This window comes from Ahaetulla prasina, chromosome 1 (assembly GCF_028640845.1).
Source record: "Ahaetulla prasina isolate Xishuangbanna chromosome 1, ASM2864084v1, whole genome shotgun sequence".
Taxonomy (NCBI): Eukaryota; Metazoa; Chordata; class Lepidosauria; order Squamata; family Colubridae; genus Ahaetulla; species Ahaetulla prasina.
In genome coordinates, this window is record NC_080539.1 from 118643173 (window position 1) to 118666338 (window position 23166).

At 38.4% G+C, this 23166-nt stretch overlaps 1 protein-coding gene across 1 annotated transcript; it reads left to right on the top strand.

Moving 5' to 3' along the window:
* Positions 1-1100: 1100 nt before the first annotated feature.
* On the top strand, positions 1101-21266 carry SNX3 (sorting nexin 3). The gene is made up of 4 exons (XM_058174268.1): positions 1101-1510; positions 18466-18561; positions 18940-19064; positions 20589-21266. Exons 1-4 carry the CDS (start codon positions 1349-1351, stop codon positions 20692-20694), a joined length of 489 nt encoding a protein of 162 aa, XP_058030251.1. The 5' UTR covers positions 1101-1348; the 3' UTR covers positions 20695-21266.
* The last annotated feature ends 1900 nt before the right edge of the window (positions 21267-23166 follow it).

The following is a 23166-nucleotide window of genomic DNA, read 5'->3' on the forward strand; positions in this document are numbered from 1 at the left end:
TAGATTCATATATTAATCTCAAGTACAAACTTAGAATAGTACATGAAATCAGCCACTGTTTTGCAGTTGAGGAAGTACTGCACCATTCGTAAAATGGGTTGTGTAAATTACCCAGATGAATCAAAAGTAAACCCTATGACTTCCAAGTGTAAGTATAAGTGTACAATTCTGAACTGCTTCAGGCAATTATAGAGGTAATAACAGTACCTGTTATTTTTTTCCAGAGTCAGATATATGTCATTACTCTATATTTACTGTATGTACTACTGTTTACAGTTAGTGTATTTCAAATACACAAGGAGTACTGTATATCTTTTGATGATATAAACCTTCCAAATAGCTAGCAGAATTAGATTACCACTCACATTTTCCCCGTTAACCTCTTTTTAAAAATATTTTTAACAGAAACGGTAGGAATTGAAGAGGGTATGCAAAAGATAGGATCTTAACTGCGGTCGCTCCTCTAAACTGGGGTCTAGCATAGCTGTGGCTTCCCTACAATTCACTTGGGGAGGGGGGGAGGGGGCTGTGGGCTGTGAATCACAAACTGGAGAATGTAGCCTTGTGCCAGGCAGAATTAGACACACCTAAAGTCTGTATCCCTTCTTCTGCAATAGGACTAATCTTTGCTGAATTCTCTGGCGCATGTACTGAGTGAAATTAGTGGGCTAACAACCCGACTGACCTTCCCACTTTCTATCCGACGTTAACGACATTTCCATATATTTACGAACTACGTCCCAGACTTTTACGCTGCTCTGATTCAAAGCATCCTAGGGACAAATCGAGCAGGGTAGCCCACCTCCCTCCCTTCTCCCCGCGGCGCATTTCCAAGTTTAGATGAGCGTCCTTCGGCTTCCAAGTCGTCCGTCCTTTCCTCCCCCCCCGCCCCCCCCGCCGGAGATTTCTCAAAGCAAAGCCTTTAGGTTTCTCTTGTACTCTTCTGACTTTTCCGTAGCCAGGACTAGAGAGCATTTCGGGAATTATAGTTGGCGAGTGGCTCTCTGGGCCTCGTCATTCAGGGGGAGCCCGGGCGAAGGGAAAACTACAAGTCCCAAGATGCTTTGCGTACGCGCTGGGCTGCTGCCACCACCGCCACCCCCGTGCGCGGGCGGCGGCTGGGCCAGAGCGTGTCGCGGGGGCGTCGCGGCGGCAAGTCGCCCGTACATAAGAAGGCGGGAGGGGGGGTAGGGCGGTTGCGTTCCGGCGGCCGAGCGACCTCGTCTCCCCTTCCCTCGGCCCTGGACCCCGCCCTGGTCTCTCTTTTGGCGGCAGCGGCGGCGGCTTGTCTCGGCGAGGCTCCGCTACGCCCGACTGGACAGACGCAAGAAGGCGGAGGGCGAGAGAAATGGCTGAGACCGTTGCCGACACCAGGCGCCTGATAACCAAGCCGCAGAACCTCAACGACGCTTACGGGCCCCCGAGCAACTTCCTGGAGATCGACGTCAGCAACCCCCAGACGGTGGGGGTTGGGCGGGGGCGCTTTACCACCTACGAGGTCAGAGTCAAGGTGAGAGATCTCAGCGAGGCGGCTGCCTTGGAGGGCTGGAGAGAGAGAGAGGAGACTGGGCTGGGTTTTTTTTAGAGAGGAGGCGGTGGAGTGGGGGGGAAACTAACGCCTGGCTTTTCGAGCTTGGGGTATAGATTGGAGTTCCCCTCCTTGTACTGTCAATGGACGCCTTTCCTGGGGAAGATTCCTGCTAAAGCAGGGGTCTCCAACCTTGGCAACTTGAAGACTTGTGGACTTCAACTCCCAGAATTCCCCAGCCAGCTTTGCTGGCTGGGGAATTCTGGGAGTTGAAGTCCACAAGTCTTCAAGTTGCCAAGGTTGGAGACCCCTGTGCTAAAGGGTTCCTCTTACTCTCTCCTGTTTCTCATTTGCTTCTCTTTCTGCCTCCTCTCAAGAAGGAAGATCTTTATGGGCCCAGCACTTTCAAGCAAGGTTTGTAGATAAGATGCCCCACTTCTAGGTCCCTCCCCCCCATGGATTGCTTTCCATTATCACACCCTGGCATGTTTAATTGAAGCTAAGAGAGATTCCTTGTTGCAAAAAGGTGATGTAGTGGTGGTGCCATGCTTAATGCACACAGTTTAATGTGCTCAAAGTGAATACCGTCTTGAATCTTGCTCGAGTAGCTTTTAACTCTACCATGCAAAATGAATTAGATTAAAAACCACATGGAGCAGGATTCTTAAAGCTAAGTCAACATCCCAGTTACTGGTGAACTTTTCAAATGCTTGAAAAATTAAAAAACAAACAAGCAAGCGAATAGTTTGGTGTTTGTTATCTCTTCTGCCCAAAATGTAATTTGCTTTGGCTTTGCATTTGTCTGTGCTGTAAACCATGTGCTGATCTGGCATACGAATTATGCAAAGTAGAACCTCAGCTGATTTCTCCCACTTCTGTGTGGTTTCCACCCTTTCTGATACAATACTTAAGTGCTTAAGTTACTCTCTGTAGGAGACTATCTTTCCAGGAATTTTAAATTTGTTCTCCAGGAAAAAAAAACCAGAAAACTTATCACAAATTTACATGTCTGCATTGTAACTTTTACTTCTGTTTGTATGTAACATTCTCAAATATATCCATCCTGTACTAAGGAATCCTGTGTATTTACTCAGAAAGAGGGTACAATTGTAAATGATTTCAAATACAATTTTCTAATAGTGAAATTGCAAATATTAGTACATATTACAAAAAGACACCTTTGTACTAAAAAGGGTAATGCATAAAACATTAAGGAGTGTGTTACATTATAACTATTTTATAAAACAGTAAAAACATCCAGTGTTTCAGTAATGTATTGCTATTTGATGGCAGTCTTTCAGTAATCTTTATCTTTCATTTCACTGAATAAAATGTGTCTCTCATTCAAAAAATAAAATATAGGAAGTGTTTCAGTATACTCTAAAATCTTTCAAATTTTCCATTGGAAAAGCAGAAAGTCCCTGGGCTTCCTTTTTCCTGATTTTTCTTGGGTTCTCAATTTTTCAGGGTCTTCAGTACCATTGGAAAATTATCAGGCAAGTTCTGATTCTAGATCCTTGTATAAAAAAGGAATATAAATTCCCTGGTCATTTGACAAGAAAAAAGTTGTTTTTTTAGAAAAATGGCCAGTAAAATGTTCCCTGAATGCCTATAAGGAAAGTTTTATAGTGGTTTGTCTGTTGTTTGACTACCTGACATCATAACTTGTCAGAATTGCCTCTGAATACAGAAACTTAGGTTTGTTTTTTCACTTCCCTGTAGTGTGTCCATAGTTCCTTTTGTACCACAAAAGGAAGCCTAGTCTGACTTTGTTAAGGATGTGTGTTGTCCTACTGACTATCTCCTTTGAATGGTATTTCTCTGCTTGGCTGCCTGCATTTTTGTAAGTTAAAGACTAATCAAGGGAATGTATTCTGTTGTGGATACCTCACATTCATTTTATCTCCATGATCATGAAGAGATAATTTCAAGGCTATTTAGTCTTAAAAGAGTGTGTCAACTCACTCTTGGTATGAAGGATTTATGTCTTCAGAGAAATTATAACAGATAAGGACCTACACCTCGATCATACTGCTTCTTAAATATGTTAGTAACTTGTTCTGATAACTTGTTCTGTCCTTCACCTCCTAAACACCAAAGCTTTAGATTATACATTTAAAAACCAAATATTTTAACTTACCATATGCAATCATGGACAGTTGTACAGTTCCTTACATTATCATAAAGTAAACATACTTTTAGATGTTTGCCTTTATTGTAAGTTTGATATGAAGCAAATATGGTTGGCATTGATCTCTGATCTTTTGTAATCACACATTTCTAAAAAAGTTGAAGATGGTAGCATAAGCCAAATCTGTTGACTGGCGTGCTTATTGTTTCCTGAAGTTAGAAAGAACTCATCTCTGTATTTGAGTAGATAAAGAAGATTAATGTGTGTACTTAAGACATGCCTGGTGGTTAATACTATATCAGCTGAGATAGGGTCATCTTTGACTTTGGACAGAGTGGCACTTCCCTGGACTGAGCTGGTGTCCAGCAGTAGTAACTCTGCTTGGGGGAAGGGGTCTTTGCACAGATTCATATTATGCTCCAATTGCGTCCTTTCTTGGACCAGGAGACCTGACTCAGAGTCACTCATGCCTTGGTCACCTTCTGTTTGGATTACTGCAATGAGCTCTAGATAGAGCTGCCCTTTAAGACCACTCGGAAACTTCAACTGGTCTAGAATGCAGCAGTGCACACAATAATGGGGTCCCTAGGTTTGCCCATATAATACTCTGAAATGCATTGGCTTCCAGTTTCTTTCCAGGTGCAATTCAAGATGCTAGACACCAGTTTTTAAAGCTCTGAAGAGTTGATGTGTGGCATATCACCTTTGACATGCATATCACAAATTCACCATCGCAGCCCTAAGGACATCTACCTATGCTACTATGCTACTAGACCAGATAGGGTGGGCATACTTCTAGTCACCCTAAATATTGCCATCTTATGGGAACATTGTGTGGTAGCCCTTACTCTATGGAACAGCCTTCCCCCTGAAGGTGACGCTGACATCTGCTCTCTTAGCTTTCTGAGAAGCACTGAAGACCTAGCTTTACTTCCAAGTGTTGGGATAAGATAAAGTGATTACACATCAGAAGTTTAACTTGGCACCAGGTTTTTGTTTTTAACATATTTAATTTTTATAGTTTTAATGCGCTGTTTTAACTTTTGATTGAGAGCCACCCAGTTGGTTAAAAGAGGGGCACCTATATACAGGTACTCCTCAACTTTTATTCCTCAATAGTTAAGTTTAGTTTAGTGTCTGTTCAAGTTACAACAGTTCTAAAAAAAGTGACATGATCTTTTTTCATGCTTATGACCATTGCAGCATCTCCATGGTCTTGTGATCGAAAATGGAGCACTTGACAACAGGCATGTATTTGTGATAGTTGCACTGTCCTGGGACATGCCATTCGTAGCCTTCCAAACTGGTTTCCAACAAGCAAAGTTAATGGGGGAAGCCTGTTTCATTTAACAACCACATGATTCACTTAACAACTGAAGTAAGTTGCTTGTGGGAAAAAGGTTATAAAAATGGGGTGCAGCTCAATTGTCTTGCTTAGCAACAAAAATTTTGGGCTCAACTGTCATAAGTGAAGGACTACCCATAAAGGTTTTAAATAAACAAGGATAAGTGGTTAGGAAAACTTGTGTCTTAACAACTTGAAAGAATTGCTTTAGGCTGAGTAGGCAATACTGCATGAGGTGGACCAAAACTATATTTTGTTCTAATTTTTTGACTTTACATGAGGAAATACCTAGATGGCAACTTATGATGAAGCCTTCTTGCCATGCTTTCTTCTTACACACTGCCACTGTGATATTTGGTTATACTTGTTCTAGGAAAACCTTTGATCTTAAACTAATCCAATAAATGAAATTGTTCAATTTCTTCAAAAAATATTAACCCAATCAAAGGTTATTGTATTACTTTCAGGAAATACTTTGGGAATCATGTTGCAGGAACTGTGTTTCAGTTCATAAATACTATTTATATGAATGATAAATTAAGCATTCCAACTGTTAATTTGGTCTGACAGATCAGTGCCAGCCACCAATACCTGTACAATATGGCCTGGATTTCTACTATTAGAAAGCCTGACATGATTAATAAGAGCAAATGCAACTTTCAAAAGGAACAGTCCTGAGTGTCGCACCAGCAAATTGCAACAGAGGATAGATAGTCCTCGATTTACAACTGTAATGGAATTTGCTCATTATGGTCATAAGTCATAATGGTCATAAAGCAGGTCATCACATGACTGACCCAATTTTATGACTTCTTCTTTTGCGGTGGTCATTAAGCAAATTACTATATTATAAAGCGAACCCATGGTCATTGAGTGGACTCATTGATCGCTATGGGGCGTTTTTATCCAAAACAAGTAAATGCCAGTTTTTGGCAAAAACATAATAGATTGCTGCCATGTGACTGTGATGCGCTGTAAATGTGGGCTGGTTGGTGAGCGCCTGAAATGCTGTCTCATGACCATGGGTTGGGGAACATCAGAACTGGGTTGTATGTATCTTTTGGGGGGGGGCTCTATCATAATTTTGGGGTTTTAGCAGCCTGTCATTAATTTGAGAACTACCTGTACTGTAGAACGACTATGTGAATTGCTGCATTGAAATCTTAGATTTTGCAAAAGCCAACATAGTGATATTTAAAAGCATGAGAGGCAATAATGGTTGAGAAATTAATACAGCTATTGTGAGACTTGAAGAATTCTTCAATTAAAGATGGGTTTATTTACAATTAAGGCTCAATATTAATTTCTAAGGAAGATGGATAGTTTAGAAATATTATATAAATATCTGACCTTTTGAAGTTACAGTCTTCCGGAAGAAGATTTCCAGGCAGTCTTTAATAGTCATGTAATTGTGCATTGGGGACACATTTATGATGGTCACATTGCCCCATGGCCATGTGATTACTGTTTGTGATTTTTCACAGTGGGCTTCCAATGAGCAAAATCCATGGGGAAGCTGGCAAGAAGTTGTGAATTGCAGTTGGCCTTTAATTATTGTGGGTGATTTGCTTAATGACCACAGCATATGTTGGGATATCGTGAAATGTTTCACTTTATGACTACATTGCTTAGCGACAGTTGCCAGTCCCAAATTTTGGTTGGTGAGGACTACCTGTAAATTATTTCCATGTGTACAAATGTCTTTTTTAAATAGAAATATTAAATATGGCTGTTTTAAATGTTGAGTTTTATCTAAAAATGATGTGTGTGTGTGTACTCCCATTTTCTTTACTTTTTAAATTTGCAGGTTTTTGATACTTCCTTTGTGATATTTTCAATGTTTTGTTGATCAATGTGTAACAAAAGCAGGTTGAGGAATAGAGTACAAGTGGATAAAATCTCAGCAAGGAAACAATGGGATCATGTTATTTTGCAGTTGCAAGACTGTAAAGACAAATAGATGAAGATGAAACTGAAATACTTTGGCCACCTAATGAGAAAGAAGGACTCACTGGAGAAGAGCCTAATGCTGGGAAAGATTGAGGGCAAAAGAAGAAAGGGACGACAGAGAACGAGGTGGCTGGATGGAGTCACTGAAATAGTAGGCATGAGTTTAAATGGACTCCAGAGGATGGTAGAGGACAGGAAGGCCTGGAGGAATGTTGTCCATGGGGTTGCAATGGGTCGGACATGACTTCGCAACTAACAACAACAACAACAAAAGACAAATAGAATGTGGAAGCTCATTTCATGTAATTCAAGGGTTTTAAACATCTACCTCAAATGGTATGTTAAAGTTGTAGATATCTTGCTGTTAGAGCCACTGGGTATCAGAATTTATATATCCTAATGATAATGTAAAAATAGTGATTGGTTATTAGATAGTTTGGATCTAGAGCATGCAGAGCCATATCTGGGCACGCAAGCATTGTCCTAGCTCAGCTCTTGCGCACGCCGGCCAGCTAATTTTCAGGCCTTCTGGGCCCACCGTAAGGTGGGAAACAGGCTGTTTTCAGTCTCCAGAGGGCCTCCGGGAGGGTGGGAAAGGCCGTTTTCGCCCTCCCCAGGCTTCTAGAAAGCCTCTGGAGCCTGGGGATGGTGAAAAACGGGCCTACCAGGCCCATCATGCCATCGTGTGCCAAAAGCGGGAGTCGCGCAGGGGGGCTGTGCGCATTGAATTATGGGTGTGGGCGTGTTTGTGAACCCCCCCCCCCGCTTTTGGCACGTGACGGCAAAAAGTGATGACATCACTGTTCTAGAGTATGAGGATCATACTGTGTTAATTTCTACTGGACAATTTTGTTTGTTCCCAGCTTGGTTATATACTCTTCATTTACATGTTACAGTTGGGTGATGCCTCATTTTTTTATTTTTTGAGCAAATAGCATATTTCCAGTTCAGCATATATCGGGTGAATTTGAGATGTGTTCCTCCTGAATTAAATATATCATACACTCCTATTTTTGTTGGTCTCACACACTATTTCAAGTCATAATATGACTTAGTTAAGGTTTATCGTGTTGAGTAAGTCCAGGCATTGTAAGGCAGGATTGTGAAACCACCCTGCTGATTATATTGCTATCTATGTTGCCAAGCTTCAGGAGGAATGACTGCTGAATTTGTTCTTCCTTGTTCTTGAGTTACCAAACTGTCATTTTTTTTCTTTTCTTTGATGTCATCTATGACTACAACTTGTTGGGTTACAAGTATCTCAGAATCCCAAGGCTAAAATTAATTTGTAGACTACACTTGATTTTTGAGAGGTTGGGAAGCTTTGTGAAAATAACTAGTATCAAGTATATGAATCTGCAGTACCTATCTTTCACAAAAGACAAGGTCAGATATCTTTCCTTCATTTAACTAAAAGTTATCATTGAAACTTCTAATGGAACCTTCCTTTCTTAGCAAGGCTCATATTAGATACTCAAAAGCTATTAGGTATTATATTTACCACTTCACGTATATTAACTTTAATATAAAGGAAATGGATTTATTCTTTCGTGCTCAAATGTTTTAAAAAGTAGTTACTGTCTTAATATGCCATCCAAAATGTCTTCATTGATAAGTTGATTTAGTACTCTATCTGAACACATATGCTCCTCTTACCCTTTTGGCTTCTCGTTTGAAGGAGTCTTGGGGAGATAAAGAAATTAGCAGTGCACTCCATTTGTCCTTTAGAATTTTTAGCTGAAATGGAGAAGAGCTGAAACAAAGTAAATAGCAGGTGATGACTAAAATAATGCTTCATGCATTGATTTGGGTTTCAGTTGTGATAAAACAGCTATGGCTTGCTTTCTAATGGAATTCTCCTTTAACAAGGTCATCATTTTAAAAAAAAAATCCCTTCTATTAAGCCAGTTCCTGTTCTTTGAAAACTTTGGGGTAACTAATGGAAAACTGGTGACATTTGCTAGTTAAGAGTCTATAGCAGTAAACAGTTACAATTCTCTATATAATTATTAATACAAAGATTGTGTGTATGTGCACACACACACACACACACACACACACACTAATCAGGCTTATATGTTGTTTTTTAATAATTTATATATTTTTGTGTTTTGTTCCCTTTGTTTTTTCTCTTTTTCTGTTATTAGTTTAAAGCAACAATAAATAAATAAAAAAGGAATCTTTCATTTGTATTCTACCATCTCAAAATTCAAAGTGGCAGAATGTTTTAGAGCATTTCAGATCCCAACAATCCATTGAAATTGGCTCTACATTCCATGTAGACTAACATTTTGAAGACAGATTTTTGGAGTATAGATCATCTAAAGTTGTTCCTCAGCGCTCTAGGAAATATTTTTTTAAAGCCATGCAACTTTTCTAGTTTGTAGAAGTACATATATTCATAAATGCAAATGATTACAGGCTGTCTTACTCATTGGTCAAAAAAAAGATCAGATTGCACTGCAAGTCTATATTTGACAGAATGTCATCTTATTTCTGTAATTTCTTATTTCTATTTCTGTATTTCCAGCTCTAACTACTTGTGCATATAAAATCATAGACAAATAATGAATGCTACTATAAGAATGGTTTGAACTACTATTTATTTAATTCCAACAAATTGAGGTTAGCTGTTATTAATAATAAATTAGAAGAAAATGACAGTTAATCATGTCTGTGGAGATTCTCAGTTATCCAGGTCATGGTTGTCCCAAAGATGCTTTTTCAAAAGGCAACTGGACTTTCTGGTTTTTCTTTGAAGACATTTCGCTTCTCATCCAAGAAGATTCTTCAGCTCTGACTGGATGGTGAGAAATGGAAGGATTTATACTCCTTACAGACAGCTGGACAAAATTGAACAGTTCTCTCTCAACGGAGGGGGAGGGATACGACATCATCGATCTCCAGTCTACAACACAGTCCTTTCAAGAGTTCCAAGAAGGATCCACACCCATTTGCACTATTCAGGTGACCCTGAGGACACAGATAAACCTCCAAGTGGTCTCAACGGCTCTCTAAAAAGAATGCAAATGTCCATCTGTCTGCAAGGAGTATAAATCCTTCCATTCCCCACCAACCAGTCAGAGCTGAAGAAGCTTCTTGGATGAGAAGCAAAAAGTCTTCAAGGAAAAACCAGAAAGTCCAGTTGCCTCTTGAAAAAGCACCTTTGGGACAGTTAATCATGTTAAACTCATGGGCAAAGACCATTAAGACTGTATGTGACCAAAGTTTCCTGTCAAATTGAGCCTCATCAACCTCCTCCATTTTTGTGCTTTCCAGCTACATAGAAACTTACCATGGTTAGCAATCTAGGGAAAAAGAAATCCCTTAATTCTGAGGTGATTTCATGCTATTTGAATGTGAGATCTGTTCTTAAAAGTGAATGCATTCATAGCTGAGATTTTCTTTCTTTGTATGTATCCCACCTTTATTATTTTTACAAATAACTCAAGGCAGCGATCATGTCTTACATACCTTCCTCCTCCTGTTTCCCCCATAGCAATAACCCTGTGAGGTGGGTTGGGTTGGGTTGAGAGACTGACCTTAGGCCAGTCACTCTCACAACTCATCTCACATAGTCAGGTCACCCAGCTGGCTTTCATGCTAACATGGGACTTGAACCATCTAGTCTGGCGTCTTAATCACTAGACCAAGCTGGCCCAATCTATGCACATTCATCTACTGTCATCAGTAATATTAATTGACTAGCCTACAATTGAGAAGTTGGAAAATTAAGTTCTTCTCATCATTCTGGTTGTTAATCTCCAAATTGAGCTCCAACGTTTGAAGCACAAATAATTGCTACTAGGTGATTGTCCCTGAACCAAGGCTGTTTCATCTTCTGTTTATGTGATTATTCATAATCACATCTGCTGAGGATATGTAACATAGTCCAGCAACTTACTAGGCTTGAATTGATGACAGTGGTTATGCCCATTTCTCTTACAAAAAAAAGGGGGGGAGGGAGATGATGGCTTTTATTAACTGATTTGATTACTACGTACAAATGAGACTAATTTGTACGTAGTCTCATTTGGAACCTTCTTCAGTTGGTGATGGAAAGGAGAAATACAATTAGATAGTGAGAGGATATTTCTGGCCAAGTACGGTTAGATCAGGAATGGGGAACAGAATCCAACTGGACTAAAATGATGGAGAGCCAAAATGTGGAACCAAGCAAACACAGCGCCAAAGTGCTGGCAGCATTTTTCAGTGTCTTCAGATGAGGTGGGTATACTTACCTCTTGTTGTTTCTTGGATAACAGTATGGCAGTAGCTCATGGCTATGAAAAATAGAGGCTAGCTTTCATATGACCAACTCCTAATGAAATCACACCTTAAAGGAAGACTAAATCATATAGTAGTAGAAACTTATAGTGTGTATAATTGAAATCTAATCCAGAGGAAATAGTTATTGAATTTGGGAATTGGAGAAATACTGTATGCTATATGAAATAATGCGCTTACAGAGGGGATGATCACATGTCTTTCTTCTGTACAGATCTGTCACTACAGGGATCTGTATACCTAACAATTGAGACCACCTATGTCCAGCTTCAGCTTGGTAGCTAGGCTTAGATTTTCCTTGCATGAAGATAGTCTGGTTTCAGTTACCCATGTCCTGATAAATTCTCTATTGAATTACTGCAGTGCCCTCTATATTGAAGATGTTCTGGAAACAGCAACAAAGTAGGGAAATTAATCTAGCAACCATAAAGTACTATATTTGCTGCTTGTAAATTCCTATGCCCAATTCAGAATGTTGATATTAATGTACAGACCTTTGAATAACCTAAACCCCAACATGGATTTATGATGATCAAGTCATGTCAGTCTAACTTGATCTCCTTTTATGATGGAGTGTATTAGCCTGGTTGGTCAGGAAAAGGCTGTGGCCAGTGTCTCACACAGAATCCTTATTAACAAAATGATCAGATATGGATTTGACAGCTTAACCACTCGATGGGTCCACAGTTAGGTCATACTTAAAGGGTAGTTATAAATGGCATCAAATCTACTTGGAAAAACATCCCAAATAAAGTGAACATCACGGGGATCTGTTCAGAAGCCAGCAGTGCTGTTCAACATATTTATAAATAATATTGATGAAGGAATGCTGATCAGATTTGCAAATGATCAAAGCTAAGTGTGGTGGCTGAAAGGGAAAAAATAAGATCTAAACAAGCTAGAACAATAGGTGAAAATAAACAGTTAACACGGAAATGTGAAAAGTCATGAATTTAGGCAAAAAAATGAAATTCTATCTTTCTATCTATCATCCATTCATATTTGGTAGCGTGGTTCTTGCTGTGACTGCCTGATTATGGCATTCCCTCCTGGGGGAAGTTTGCTTAGTTCATAAACTATGGTTAGGCAACTATTAAGAAACGTGCCTGTTCATGCAAACTCTTGGGAGGTAAAGTTGCTTTGGGAATTAAGATTCTGTGGTGCTTGTTTCTACAAATGGTTATACCGTGACTTAATTACTTTCTCATTCTGTTCTTTGTACCGTTCTTGTTTCTTCAAAAGGAAGAATTAATAAAAATGCTTAAGGCGTTTTTGTCTGTTCTCATACTTAAAATAAACGCTGAAGATCCAATTTCATTTCTTCAGAAAATTGCTGAAGTTTGTCATGTATCCCAATAGTATTAACCAAAAGGAATTAACCAGCAGGAGGCAGTAAAAGAACATTAATATACCTGCTTCATAATGTGTCTCTGTAGTGTGTTTCCCCAAATGTGCTGTTTTGATTGTTCTATATATTTTCCCTAATAGCATGACTTTACAAGGTTCTTGGGGTATTTTGTGAATTATTAGTAGTATCTACTTTCTGCTGGCAGTGAGTTGCCAACAGAATTTTTACTATAGTCTGTTCTTCAAATTGGTGCTATGGTAACAGTGTCTTTGTTCAGCAAGACTTATGGGGGTGGGGAATTTTACTTGCAGGTGCGCTATAGACTTTGAGAAATTGCCCAAAAGGAGAATGTTTTTTCTGTAAAGTAAAGTGAGAAGTCTACACAATGCAAGTGGCATATCAGATTCTTTTCTTTGGTACAGTGGTAGCCTGAGTGCTATATAGATCACTATAATTTTCCTGACTGTGGACCTTTTTCCATTCTGCTTTTGTAAATCAATATCTTAATTGACAATCCCATCATCTTCCTGGTTCATTGATGTTTGGGCCTCTTGTCAAAACATTGCATTTTGGGTTATGTTACTTGCGGAGTCCCTCAAAAAGTCAGGTGCTCATGTGATTGATTTAAAAATAAACTACAACTAATAAAAAAACCCAGAAGTCTCTTAGGGAGATTCAGATAATTAAATTAAGTATTAAAGAAATACATTCCTAGGGGTTCTCTGGGTGTTACGCTTTAACATTCTTCATGTCTTTCCCAGTCCAGAGTTCAAGGTTTAATTTTGTGGGAATACATTAACAAATGGATATATCCTAGCTGTTTATTAACAACTTGCATAATAATTCTGGTGGCCATCTAAAGAAGAAGAGGTCATTGGAGGAGAGGTTTGCGCCATCTTTCAGAGATGCTCTTGACTCTGGTCAAGAAGCTGACAGAAGAATGATAGATTGTTCTGCAGTGTACTTACTAGGCCATTTGACCAAAGAACCAGCAGCCTATATTTCTATGTAATCCTCAAAAGGATGGGATTTTCTGTTGTGTGGCCAGCAGGAGCCATCTTTTTTGCAGATTGTGTATGTTTGTGGGCTCATTTTAAAAGGCTGATAGATGTTTTGTGTGGATGGGAAACAGACTGGCAAACTGCATAGCTTTATCCAGTTCCAGGAAATGTTTCAGTCAAGTTCTTGAAAGAAAGTAGCAAGGCCACAGTAATAGGCCCAAAAGGCAGCTTGTTTTGGCTCTGGCACCAGCAGCTGAATCAGTCATATCCATTCCCATTGGCAACAACATGAAAATGAAGGAGAGCAACAATAATATAACAGCTGACTGGTTCCTTTTCAAAAACTAGTTAGAAGCATTGGTTGAATTATAATTATATTTAAATGTTTAATCTTTCTGGCTTATTTCTTTTCATGTTGGTCACTGGAATAAAGAATTTCGAAATTCAATCCAGCTTTTGAAAAACTACCTCCTGATTTGGAGAAGATGCTGGGTGATACTGTACATAGTATCGGCATTTAATCTTGAGAAATGCTGATGGAAAAAATCGGGGTGTGGATGAGCATTTGACCCTTTCATTGTAAAAAAGATTATGTTAAAGGATTTAAACTACGTTTAAAATAGTAGTTTAAAATCCTCAGAGTGTTTGTTGGCACTTTATCTGTCTTAAACACCTGTTATTGGATAGATACCATTGCTGGATCTGAAGTTTTAGGTTCTATATCTTTTTGAAGATCTAGAATTGAGATACCTCTCAATAACCTGCTTTTATAGGAAACTGAAGGAAGGCGTTGGAGTCCCCAAACCTTGTTATTTATGAAATATTGGAATAACAAATTCAAAAAATCCATTCTTATAAACCCGTGGAAATTTTATATTTCTTTTGGTGCATCTTAGCATTGTGATAAGAACATTCTTAAAATGTAATTTTGCAGCAGATCTCAATATGGTGTCATATGATCACCAATTCGTCTAGTTCTTTAGTACCTCTGAAAACATTCATGTTCAATTAATATCATGATTGAATGTATCCTTCTGACATCTTTTATCATTAGATCATGAAACTGAAAGTATATTCAGAACCAGAAATGCATTCCTCAAAGGACAGAAATGTATTCTGTTTGCTTGTTCTTTTACTTTCCTTCCTTTCTCCAATGTAGATGTTTGGAATTATACCAAATTATGTTGGATTTTTTAAAAAAGCGTAGTCTGTCAAATTTCACCCTTTAAGAGTCTCTTGTCCACAGTTTTCTGCATTCATATTCAGACTGTTGATCTAAACTAATTCCATCCCTCTAAATCCTCTATTCATTTATCATTCTTTCATTTTCATAGTAGTGATGGAGAATAAAAGAGATAAGCACTAATAAACATGGTCATCCCTAATAGTAATGGCCAGAAAGTCTCAGAATATAACTTGTCTCCTAGTGATTTCATAAATGAAATGTACAGGTATATGTACACAGCAAATGTATATGCTGTGTACTATTGTTATCACAATTCCTAAAATATCCACTCCAATATTTTTGAGTCAAATTCAATTTTTGTAAAACAATTATATTTTAAAAACTGCTTTAAATTTTAAAAACAAAAATTAGGAATATTTCAAGAGAGTATTAAAAAAATCATAGTTATTTCTTAGCCTCACTATTATTTAATTAGTTCTTTAGTGCAAGAACTGCTATATCTTACTGCTATTTTGATTCTTCTTCTTCTGGGTAAGCTTTCTTGTAAAAAGTCAGAATTCTTAGGGCTCCTAGGTGCCATCACAATTGCCACTGAATTATTTGTAAAGTGAAAAATATGTAAGATAAATTACAGGTATTCAGAGTATAACCTTTGTCTGGTTCTATTGACTTTATGTCTTTTTGGTCTTAAGCATGTTACTCAAAAATTAAATGCAATATTCCCCTTCAGAAAAAGCTGTAAGTCTTGCTATGTAGGCTCCAAAAATAAACAGAATTTAGTCATGCAAACAGAGCATATTCTCTATTAGTTGTACTCTGTAAAGTAGGATATTTATATCCCCTTCAAGGTTCTTGTCAATCATGCATGCAACACCATTTGACAGATACTTGAAGGTAATCTATCAGACTCCTGATTTTTACCATTTTAACTGCTTTGTTCTAGATTTTCACTTTCCATGGTTTTCACACTGGATTTTAAAATACTATAAAAATTATTATTGGATTAATGCAATTCATCTTAATTCCCTTGCAAAGCAAAGATAATTAGACCTAATTGAGAAATATAACTAAAACAAATTCTACTGGTTCTATAATGAACTAGTAATAAGTTTGGATGAATTTACAATCTGGCAGACGTAAATTTAAAATGTTAAATGTCTGTCTGACTGTGTATGTATGTGTGAGAAAGAGAGAGAATGTTTAGAGTTCAGAGATTTTCACATGTTTGCCTCACCAAGCAGCTAATGTGAAGCAGCTTATATTTCAATAGTAAACTATTTTGAAATAACAAAAAGTCAGATGCAATAGAGAATAATTGTGATTGTTTTGGGAGTTCAAGAAGAATGGAGAGGTGCAAGTTCCAGTTCCATTTTTTCTTTAGTACTGTACCACTAAGCCTTTATATCTTGTTTAGAGATTAACTTTTATATGCTTCCGCACCAAGAAATAAGAATTTCTGAGGTGCTTCTTTCAGGGTTTTCAGGGTTTAATCTTAACTTGCTGAATAAAAGAGCAGTTAACAGGGAGGATTAGGTAACCTGAGCAAATGGAATGTTAAAGGTAAAATCTCACCTGCAGAAAACATAAAACTATACAGGCTTTAGACACTTACAATGACTTATTTTGGAGAGTTGAACTCTGTTAATAAAAGCCAAAGGGGTGAAATCAGAGCGCAGTAATCCATTGTTTTTAATTTCTGGGAATCTTTCCCTTGAGCTCCAAAGGAACTGTATAGTGGTGCTTCCTAACTGTGTTGAAAGTAGTTTCATAAAAGCAAGTATGACTTCTAGTATAAAGGAGCCTTTTAAGGTTATGTTTCTTGTAAAGCATGAGTACAATAAACTGTGTTGTACTTAGCTGGGAAAATGCAGGTGCCTTCCTAACCTGGCTTGGGTTTCATGCCTTGTACTTACAGATGTTGCTGTATATGATAACATGGGTTTTTCTCCTGAAACATTGCTTATCAGACTTTTTTATGATAAGCCTTCTCATTAGCCATACATTTGGCTGGAGGTAGAAAATTAGAAAGTATTCTAATTCATTTTCATACATTTCCATGGCTCTGGGTAGTAAGTACATATAATACTGTTTTTTCAGCTTTAATATTGGGCACATGTATGATTGATGGATCTTTAAACTACTTTTGGGATTTCTTGAGTAACTTAAAGGATTTTTCATTTTAAATCCAAACACGCTGTGTAATTTTGGTGCAAAAATTACCGGTAGCAGAGATTTGAATGCAGCTTCCTGTAAACATTCTAGAGAAAATTGGCTATGTGATAAAACACTCTGATTAGCTTCTCCTACAAGAGAAGCTGGTAGTCCATCCTTGTGCCATCTTTGTCTCAGCATGCAAGGAAATGATGGCCTCTCTGCCAAAGGAATGTGAAGAATTATATCTATTCAGATTTGCTTATTTATCATTATTTATTTATTTATTTATCTTACCTTTACATAGGAACTCAAGACAACATAGATAGTGCTCCCTCCTCCTATTTCCCCCCCCCCCACTCTTGTGAGAATGGTTGAGCTGAGTGACTAACTTGTAGTCGCCTAATGGGCTTCCGAGGCTGAAGTTGAGCTGGAATTTGCATCTCCCTGCTCCTGGTCCAACACCAATCTTCACAATCTTGTACATAATATTATAAAATTGGATTAAGAGAACGTAACTTTGGCAATGTTCCTGAACCCTTGGGTAGATTTGAATATTGTGTTGACTCTTAATCCCTATGGAGCCTGGTAGGCATGATGGCTTCCTAGAGGATTGATCTCAGAAGATAATACTGACAATCTGTCGTCCTACCCTAGAGTCATTGTCATGTAGGGTGCTTGAAGATTCCATCTTGTCCTCTCTATATTTTTAATATCCACATGGGAAAGCTATTTGAATATTTGAGCTGTTATTTCAACAGTATGCAAATAATATCTTTCCTGAATATAGTGTCGAACGTTAATGTCAGAGCAAGCAACCAGGAACTTATTCCAGGTAAAGCAGAGTTTCTGAGAGTAGGAAAATAAATTTGGGACAGCTGATCCTAGGAAGACATGCTTTCTTCTTAAGGGCCCAAGTAAACATAGAGTGGACAGCATAAAGTCTTAAACACTTGGAAGACTTAACTCACGAGAACTGTTACCATTCAACATTTACTTTATTGACGACGGTAAACAGGAGCTGAGATTCAATAACGTGGATGGCCACTTCTATTCTAAATACTTGCCTTCATTTCTTGGTCCTGCAATTAAACTAAAATTTTATTAGGATCATTGTATAAAATGTGATGGTATCTTTGTGTTTTTTAGTCTTATTTGTTGTACAATTCCTTGGGAGGATTTCCTCCAAAATGTTTTGAATGCCTAGGAAAGATGGGCTGTTTTATATTTGATGGACAGCCACTAAAAGGATGCGCTAACTCCATTCTAGAGCCGTACAACTGCATTCATTTATTGCTTTCAGTTTGTTCATCTAACCTGGGGAATCCATTTGAAGTGTAATATCTGGATAAACATATGCTGTTTCGACATTGCTCAGATGTCAGCTGAATGATTTCTAAACCTTGGCAATTTTACAAAGTATGGGCTTCGACAACCTGGATTCTCCAGACAGCATTCTAGAGGTTGAAGTCCACATGCTTCTTAAAGTGGCTAACTGAGTCAAGTGAATGGAGAGTGACGGGTCTTGTTTCTTTCAGACAAATCTTCCGATCTTCAAATTGAAGGAGTCTTGCGTCAGGAGACGATACAGTGATTTTGAATGGCTTCGAAGTGAGCTAGAAAGAGAAAGTAAGGTGAGGCAACAAAGTTTTCTTGATGCTTGATGATAATTTAGCAGTGCAAAAGTTTGCACTGTGAGTTTCCATGCTTTGCTGGCAGGGAGGATTGCCAACTTATTCTGATGTTTTGTTATAATTAGAGCACGTACACTATAAGCCATCTTGCCTCCTAACAGCTGTGTTTAAGCCTGGAACATTATGTATTTTCACCCTAAATCGTCTTGGTGCCACATTCCTAAGGAAGGGAATGAATCTGAATTTTTTCTACAGTGCTTAGAGAATTTTCAGAGCTCTTTGTGCAGCAGTAGTAATGATGGTGGTAATGGTAATGTTGACGATGCTTTAATTTTTAGCATAACAGAGTTAGAATTGAAAATGCCAACTGTTTTTTAGGTGGTTGTACCTCCTTTACCCGGAAAAGCCTTTCTTCGCCAATTGCCTTTCAGAGGAGATGATGGGATATTTGATGATTCCTTTATAGAAGAGAGGAAGCTGGGACTTGAACAATTCATAAACAAGTAAGTGGGATATTCTATTTCTTGTGTTGCACAGAAACTTCAGTAATGAACAATATGCTGGTGCACCGGACTGAGTTCCTAGCAATGGTGTTAACATCCCAGTAGATTATATGTTACACCTACTGACATCTAACAGTGACCTGTTAAGTCTTTTCAAGACCAGTGGAGCTTGTGCTAATATAAAGAAAAGCTCAATTTACATTATTAAAGACTTCTGAACCACTTTCCAGGTTGAACTGCAAAGCAGTTTCAATATCCAAGCTGAACAGTAGACAGCCACTTAACATGCTTGCTGCAAAAATTGAAGAATTTGTAGTGACCTGGGTTTTGTTTCTTAATGTATGCAAATTGTTTAGATTGCAGCATGTAAAGATAGCATCATACAAATAAGGCTGGGGGAGATAAGTGTGCTCATCATCGAACAAACAATTTGGTTATAATTTCTGACTGCAAGTATGATCCCCAGTTCAGATTTGTATGCTTGAATCTAGACGATATTACAGATACATGTGTGCTAATTTGGCCTTCAGAAAAGATCCCTATAAACCTTCTAAGTTGGAAATGAGATGGTTTGTGCTGGGTATTTATCAAGAACTTCCTTTTCCTACTGCCTGTAATTAAACAGCAACATTTTTGTTTTGGCAGTTCATTGCTGAAGAAAATCATTCTTGCTGCAGCCAAATTCTCTTTGATAAACCTAGTCAATAATATTGGTTAAATAAGCCATAGTTGACCCACAGTACCTCACCCTATTTGATATTGCCATCTCAGAAATTTATTCTTAGTGCCTTATGTGAATTCAAAAGAGGCAAACTTCTGTTAGATATGATAGCTTAAAAGCTGCCAAGGGACTGTAGTGCAATTTTGCAGAATTATGAACAAGGCACTGCATCAAAATCAGTATTTTTAAATACACTGGAATTTGGGAAGGGAGTTAAATTGACTTTTACTGGACTTACGTCTGTTTTCTGTTTATCCCATCACACATAGGTCAGTGGGCCTGTTCATTGGTACTTTGCAGGAAATTTCACCTCCTTAATTAAGATAGGAGACAGCATGGTGGCTCAGTCCTTAAGACACTGGGCGTCTCAGCTGGAAAGCCAGCAGCCCAGTTTCAAGACCTGTGAGCTACATGACTGGGTGAGTTCCTGTCCTTGCTCCAGCTCCTGCCAACCTTAGCAGTTTGAAAGCATGCAAATGCAAGAAGATAAATAGGTGCAGGTGGGAAGGTAACAACACTCTGTGATATCAGGCTGGCCACATGACCACAGAAATGTCTTCAGACAGCATTGACTCAATGGCCTTGAAACGAAGATTAGCATGCATCTCTGTAGTCGGTAAGAACTAGCGGAGTAAAATTCAAGTAAAAATCTTACCTAATTAAGATAGAGAACTAAAATGCAAAATTTTAGGCTTTTTAAAAATTTAGAAGCCAATTGCTGACAAAGAAAAAGTATGTTGGGATTATTATTACAGGGCACATGGACCCCTTTGAAGACTAACCTTTTAATTTTTAATTTTCAGAGTTGCAGGTCATCCTTTGGCTCAGAATGAACGTTGTCTTCATATGTTCTTGCAAGATGAAATAATAGATAAAAGCTACACACCATCGAAAATAAGACATGCTTGAACGCTGCACAACACTTTAACCGGCGTAAATGTTAGTGATTAACTTACATGGTCCAAGATTTGTAGTTAAGGTTTTAGCATGCTCCAGACCAATTGGCACAAGAAATTTTTGGTATATTAATGGCACTGCTTGGTCTTTGCATTCATTTTATGGCATTAAAGAAGTTTAGGTAAATCTGCTGTCAAGATGTTTGATTAAATGGCTTTTAAAAATCTAAATTCTTTGAACCTCTTTTCTTCCTTTGCAGTGACCTTGTGGAGATTACTGACTTGGCCTTACTTGAACTTGCACTGTTCTAGTATTGCACGTTCACTTTTATTTGATTAAAACACTAGAATATTTCTGTAAAATAAGTAGTATTGCACCTACATTTTGGTGACTAACGTTGTTTCATTATCCCCTTGTGTAAAATAAGCACTTCTGAGGTTGTATCCTTAAGTGGTAAAATAAATACCTTTGTACTGAGAAGCAATGAGGAAACTATCTTTATATTGTGTAAAAAGAAATCAAGATTTGTATACTAAGATCATTTGTCTAAAGTTGTTTTGAAATAAAAAAGTGAAATACATTTAGTATGCCTTTACTGCTGTGATGATGGGGAGGCAATTGGGCTGGATTATCCCAAATGTCAGTTCCCTTGTATATACTGGAAGTTTGATGCGTCTTCCATCTGCTTATATGAGCTGTTTTAATGTTATATTACATTACTTCATTCAGTGAAAAAGAAGCTATAATCCCATGGGTAGCTTGCTTTGGTGCAAATCTATAATCAAATAGATCGTTAAGTTAACTTAGATACGATGGGTTATATTAATATTCAGACTTTTGGAGTTCCCTGCTTACATTTCTTTCGGTAAGGTTTCTAAAGGCAGCATACTGTTGGTGAAACTGCCATTTATTACATTTTAAGTCAAGAGTGCAATTCTACTTGTGTTTATTCAAGAGCGCAAGATTCACTTAAACTAAAGTTAATTTGTTAGAACTCTTAAGAAGCCCAATTGATGTCAGGATCTGAAATTCCAAACGCTGTTTCCAGTAAAGACAGAATCAAGTTCAATAAAAGATAGAAACAGTATATCATGTTTTTTCAGTAGAATTAGAACCATCTATTGTTAATTTCAACACAGATGTTAATAATTTGTGACAAAATCAGGGATGCACAATTTCCAACAGTTCAAGAGTTAGACCAGGCTTTGTACAAGGTGTTAAGGGCCACATTCTATAGCTGCCAGAGGTGCTTGGGGGAGAGATTTCAGTAATGTTTTGAGGTGAAATTGGGTCCTTAAATATCTGCAAAAAAGGGACATATGTTTGGCCACACTCAGCAATGTAGGGAGAGAGGCTCCAGGGCCATAAATAGGATTCTGAAAAATGCTGCCTAGTGATCCTTGGGGTTTGTTGTCACACCTAACAAACTCAGGCACTTTGAAAGTGTGAATATTTGTTTACCAAAGCTTCACCGTTGTGAGATTCCAATCTTATAACCCTGATACATTTCAGGGACTACACTGCTTTCTGAGAATAATTTCTTCTGCCAGCTAGGATTTAACTGAATGTATTCTATATACTAAATGGTCCTCTTTATAGTAGGGGTAGACCAGTGGTAGTCAACCTGGTCCCTACCACCCATTAGTGGGCGTTCCAGCTTTCATGGTGGGCGGTAGGGGTTTTGTCCGATACTGAAGCATTTTCCTTTTTTTAAATTTAATTGACTTTTTAAAAAAATTTCATAGCATTATTTTAAAACATTTTCATTAGGTTTTCATAAAATTCCCCGTGACAATTTAAATTTCTGAAAATATATTATTTGTATCACCCGCGCATAAGTTTAGTTCATGTTACATAAGTGAAACTAAATGGCGCTATAGTACGACTGCAAACAAAAGAGCCTCATCCCAGAATAACTCGCGCATCTCCCCCCATACCACCCAGCTATAAAAGACAAGCAGAGTGGTAGCCGGCGCCCCCCCCCCCCACCCCACGATGCACGAGAGGCATGCGCAGAAGACGATACAGGGCGCATTACTGTGGAACCGGTGGGCGGTTAGAAAATTTTACTACTAACAGATACAAAAGTGGGCGGTAAGTATAAAAAGGTTGACTACCCCTGGGGTAGACAAAGAAATGTTTTTTTAAAAGTATGCACAATATTGCAGATAGACCAACAGCCAGAAATATTGGCTTACTACTGAAGCGGGTGAAATGCTCCCGGTTCGGACCGGATCCCGCGATCCGTTAGCGATGAGGGCAAGTAGTTTGGAGAACCAGTAGCAAAAATCCCTGCCCGCCCCCCCCCACTGCCCACGCCTCGCTGTTCCTCTTCCCTGAAGCGCTCGGTGGTGATAATGACTGCCGCGGCACTTCAAAGGGCCGCACTACAGCTGATCAGCGCTATAGGCAGCTAGTAGACCGGTGCCTCTATTTTTAAAGAAGGTAGACTGGTGCCTCCCAAGTTTTGTATACTTTATTATT

What these genes read in the sequence shown, in the direction of transcription:
- SNX3 (XM_058174268.1), top strand. Translation starts at nt 1,349, where the DNA reads ATGGCTGAGACCGTTGCCGACACCAGGCGCCTGATAACCAAGCCGCAG. An exon ending in CCTACGAGGTCAGAGTCAAG is followed by an intron (nt 1,511 to 18,465) that starts GTGAGAGATCTC and finishes TGTTTCTTTCAG; the next exon opens with ACAAATCTTCCGATCTTCAA. An exon ending in CTTGAACAATTCATAAACAA is followed by an intron (nt 19,065 to 20,588) that starts GTAAGTGGGATA and finishes TTTAATTTTCAG; the next exon opens with AGTTGCAGGTCATCCTTTGG.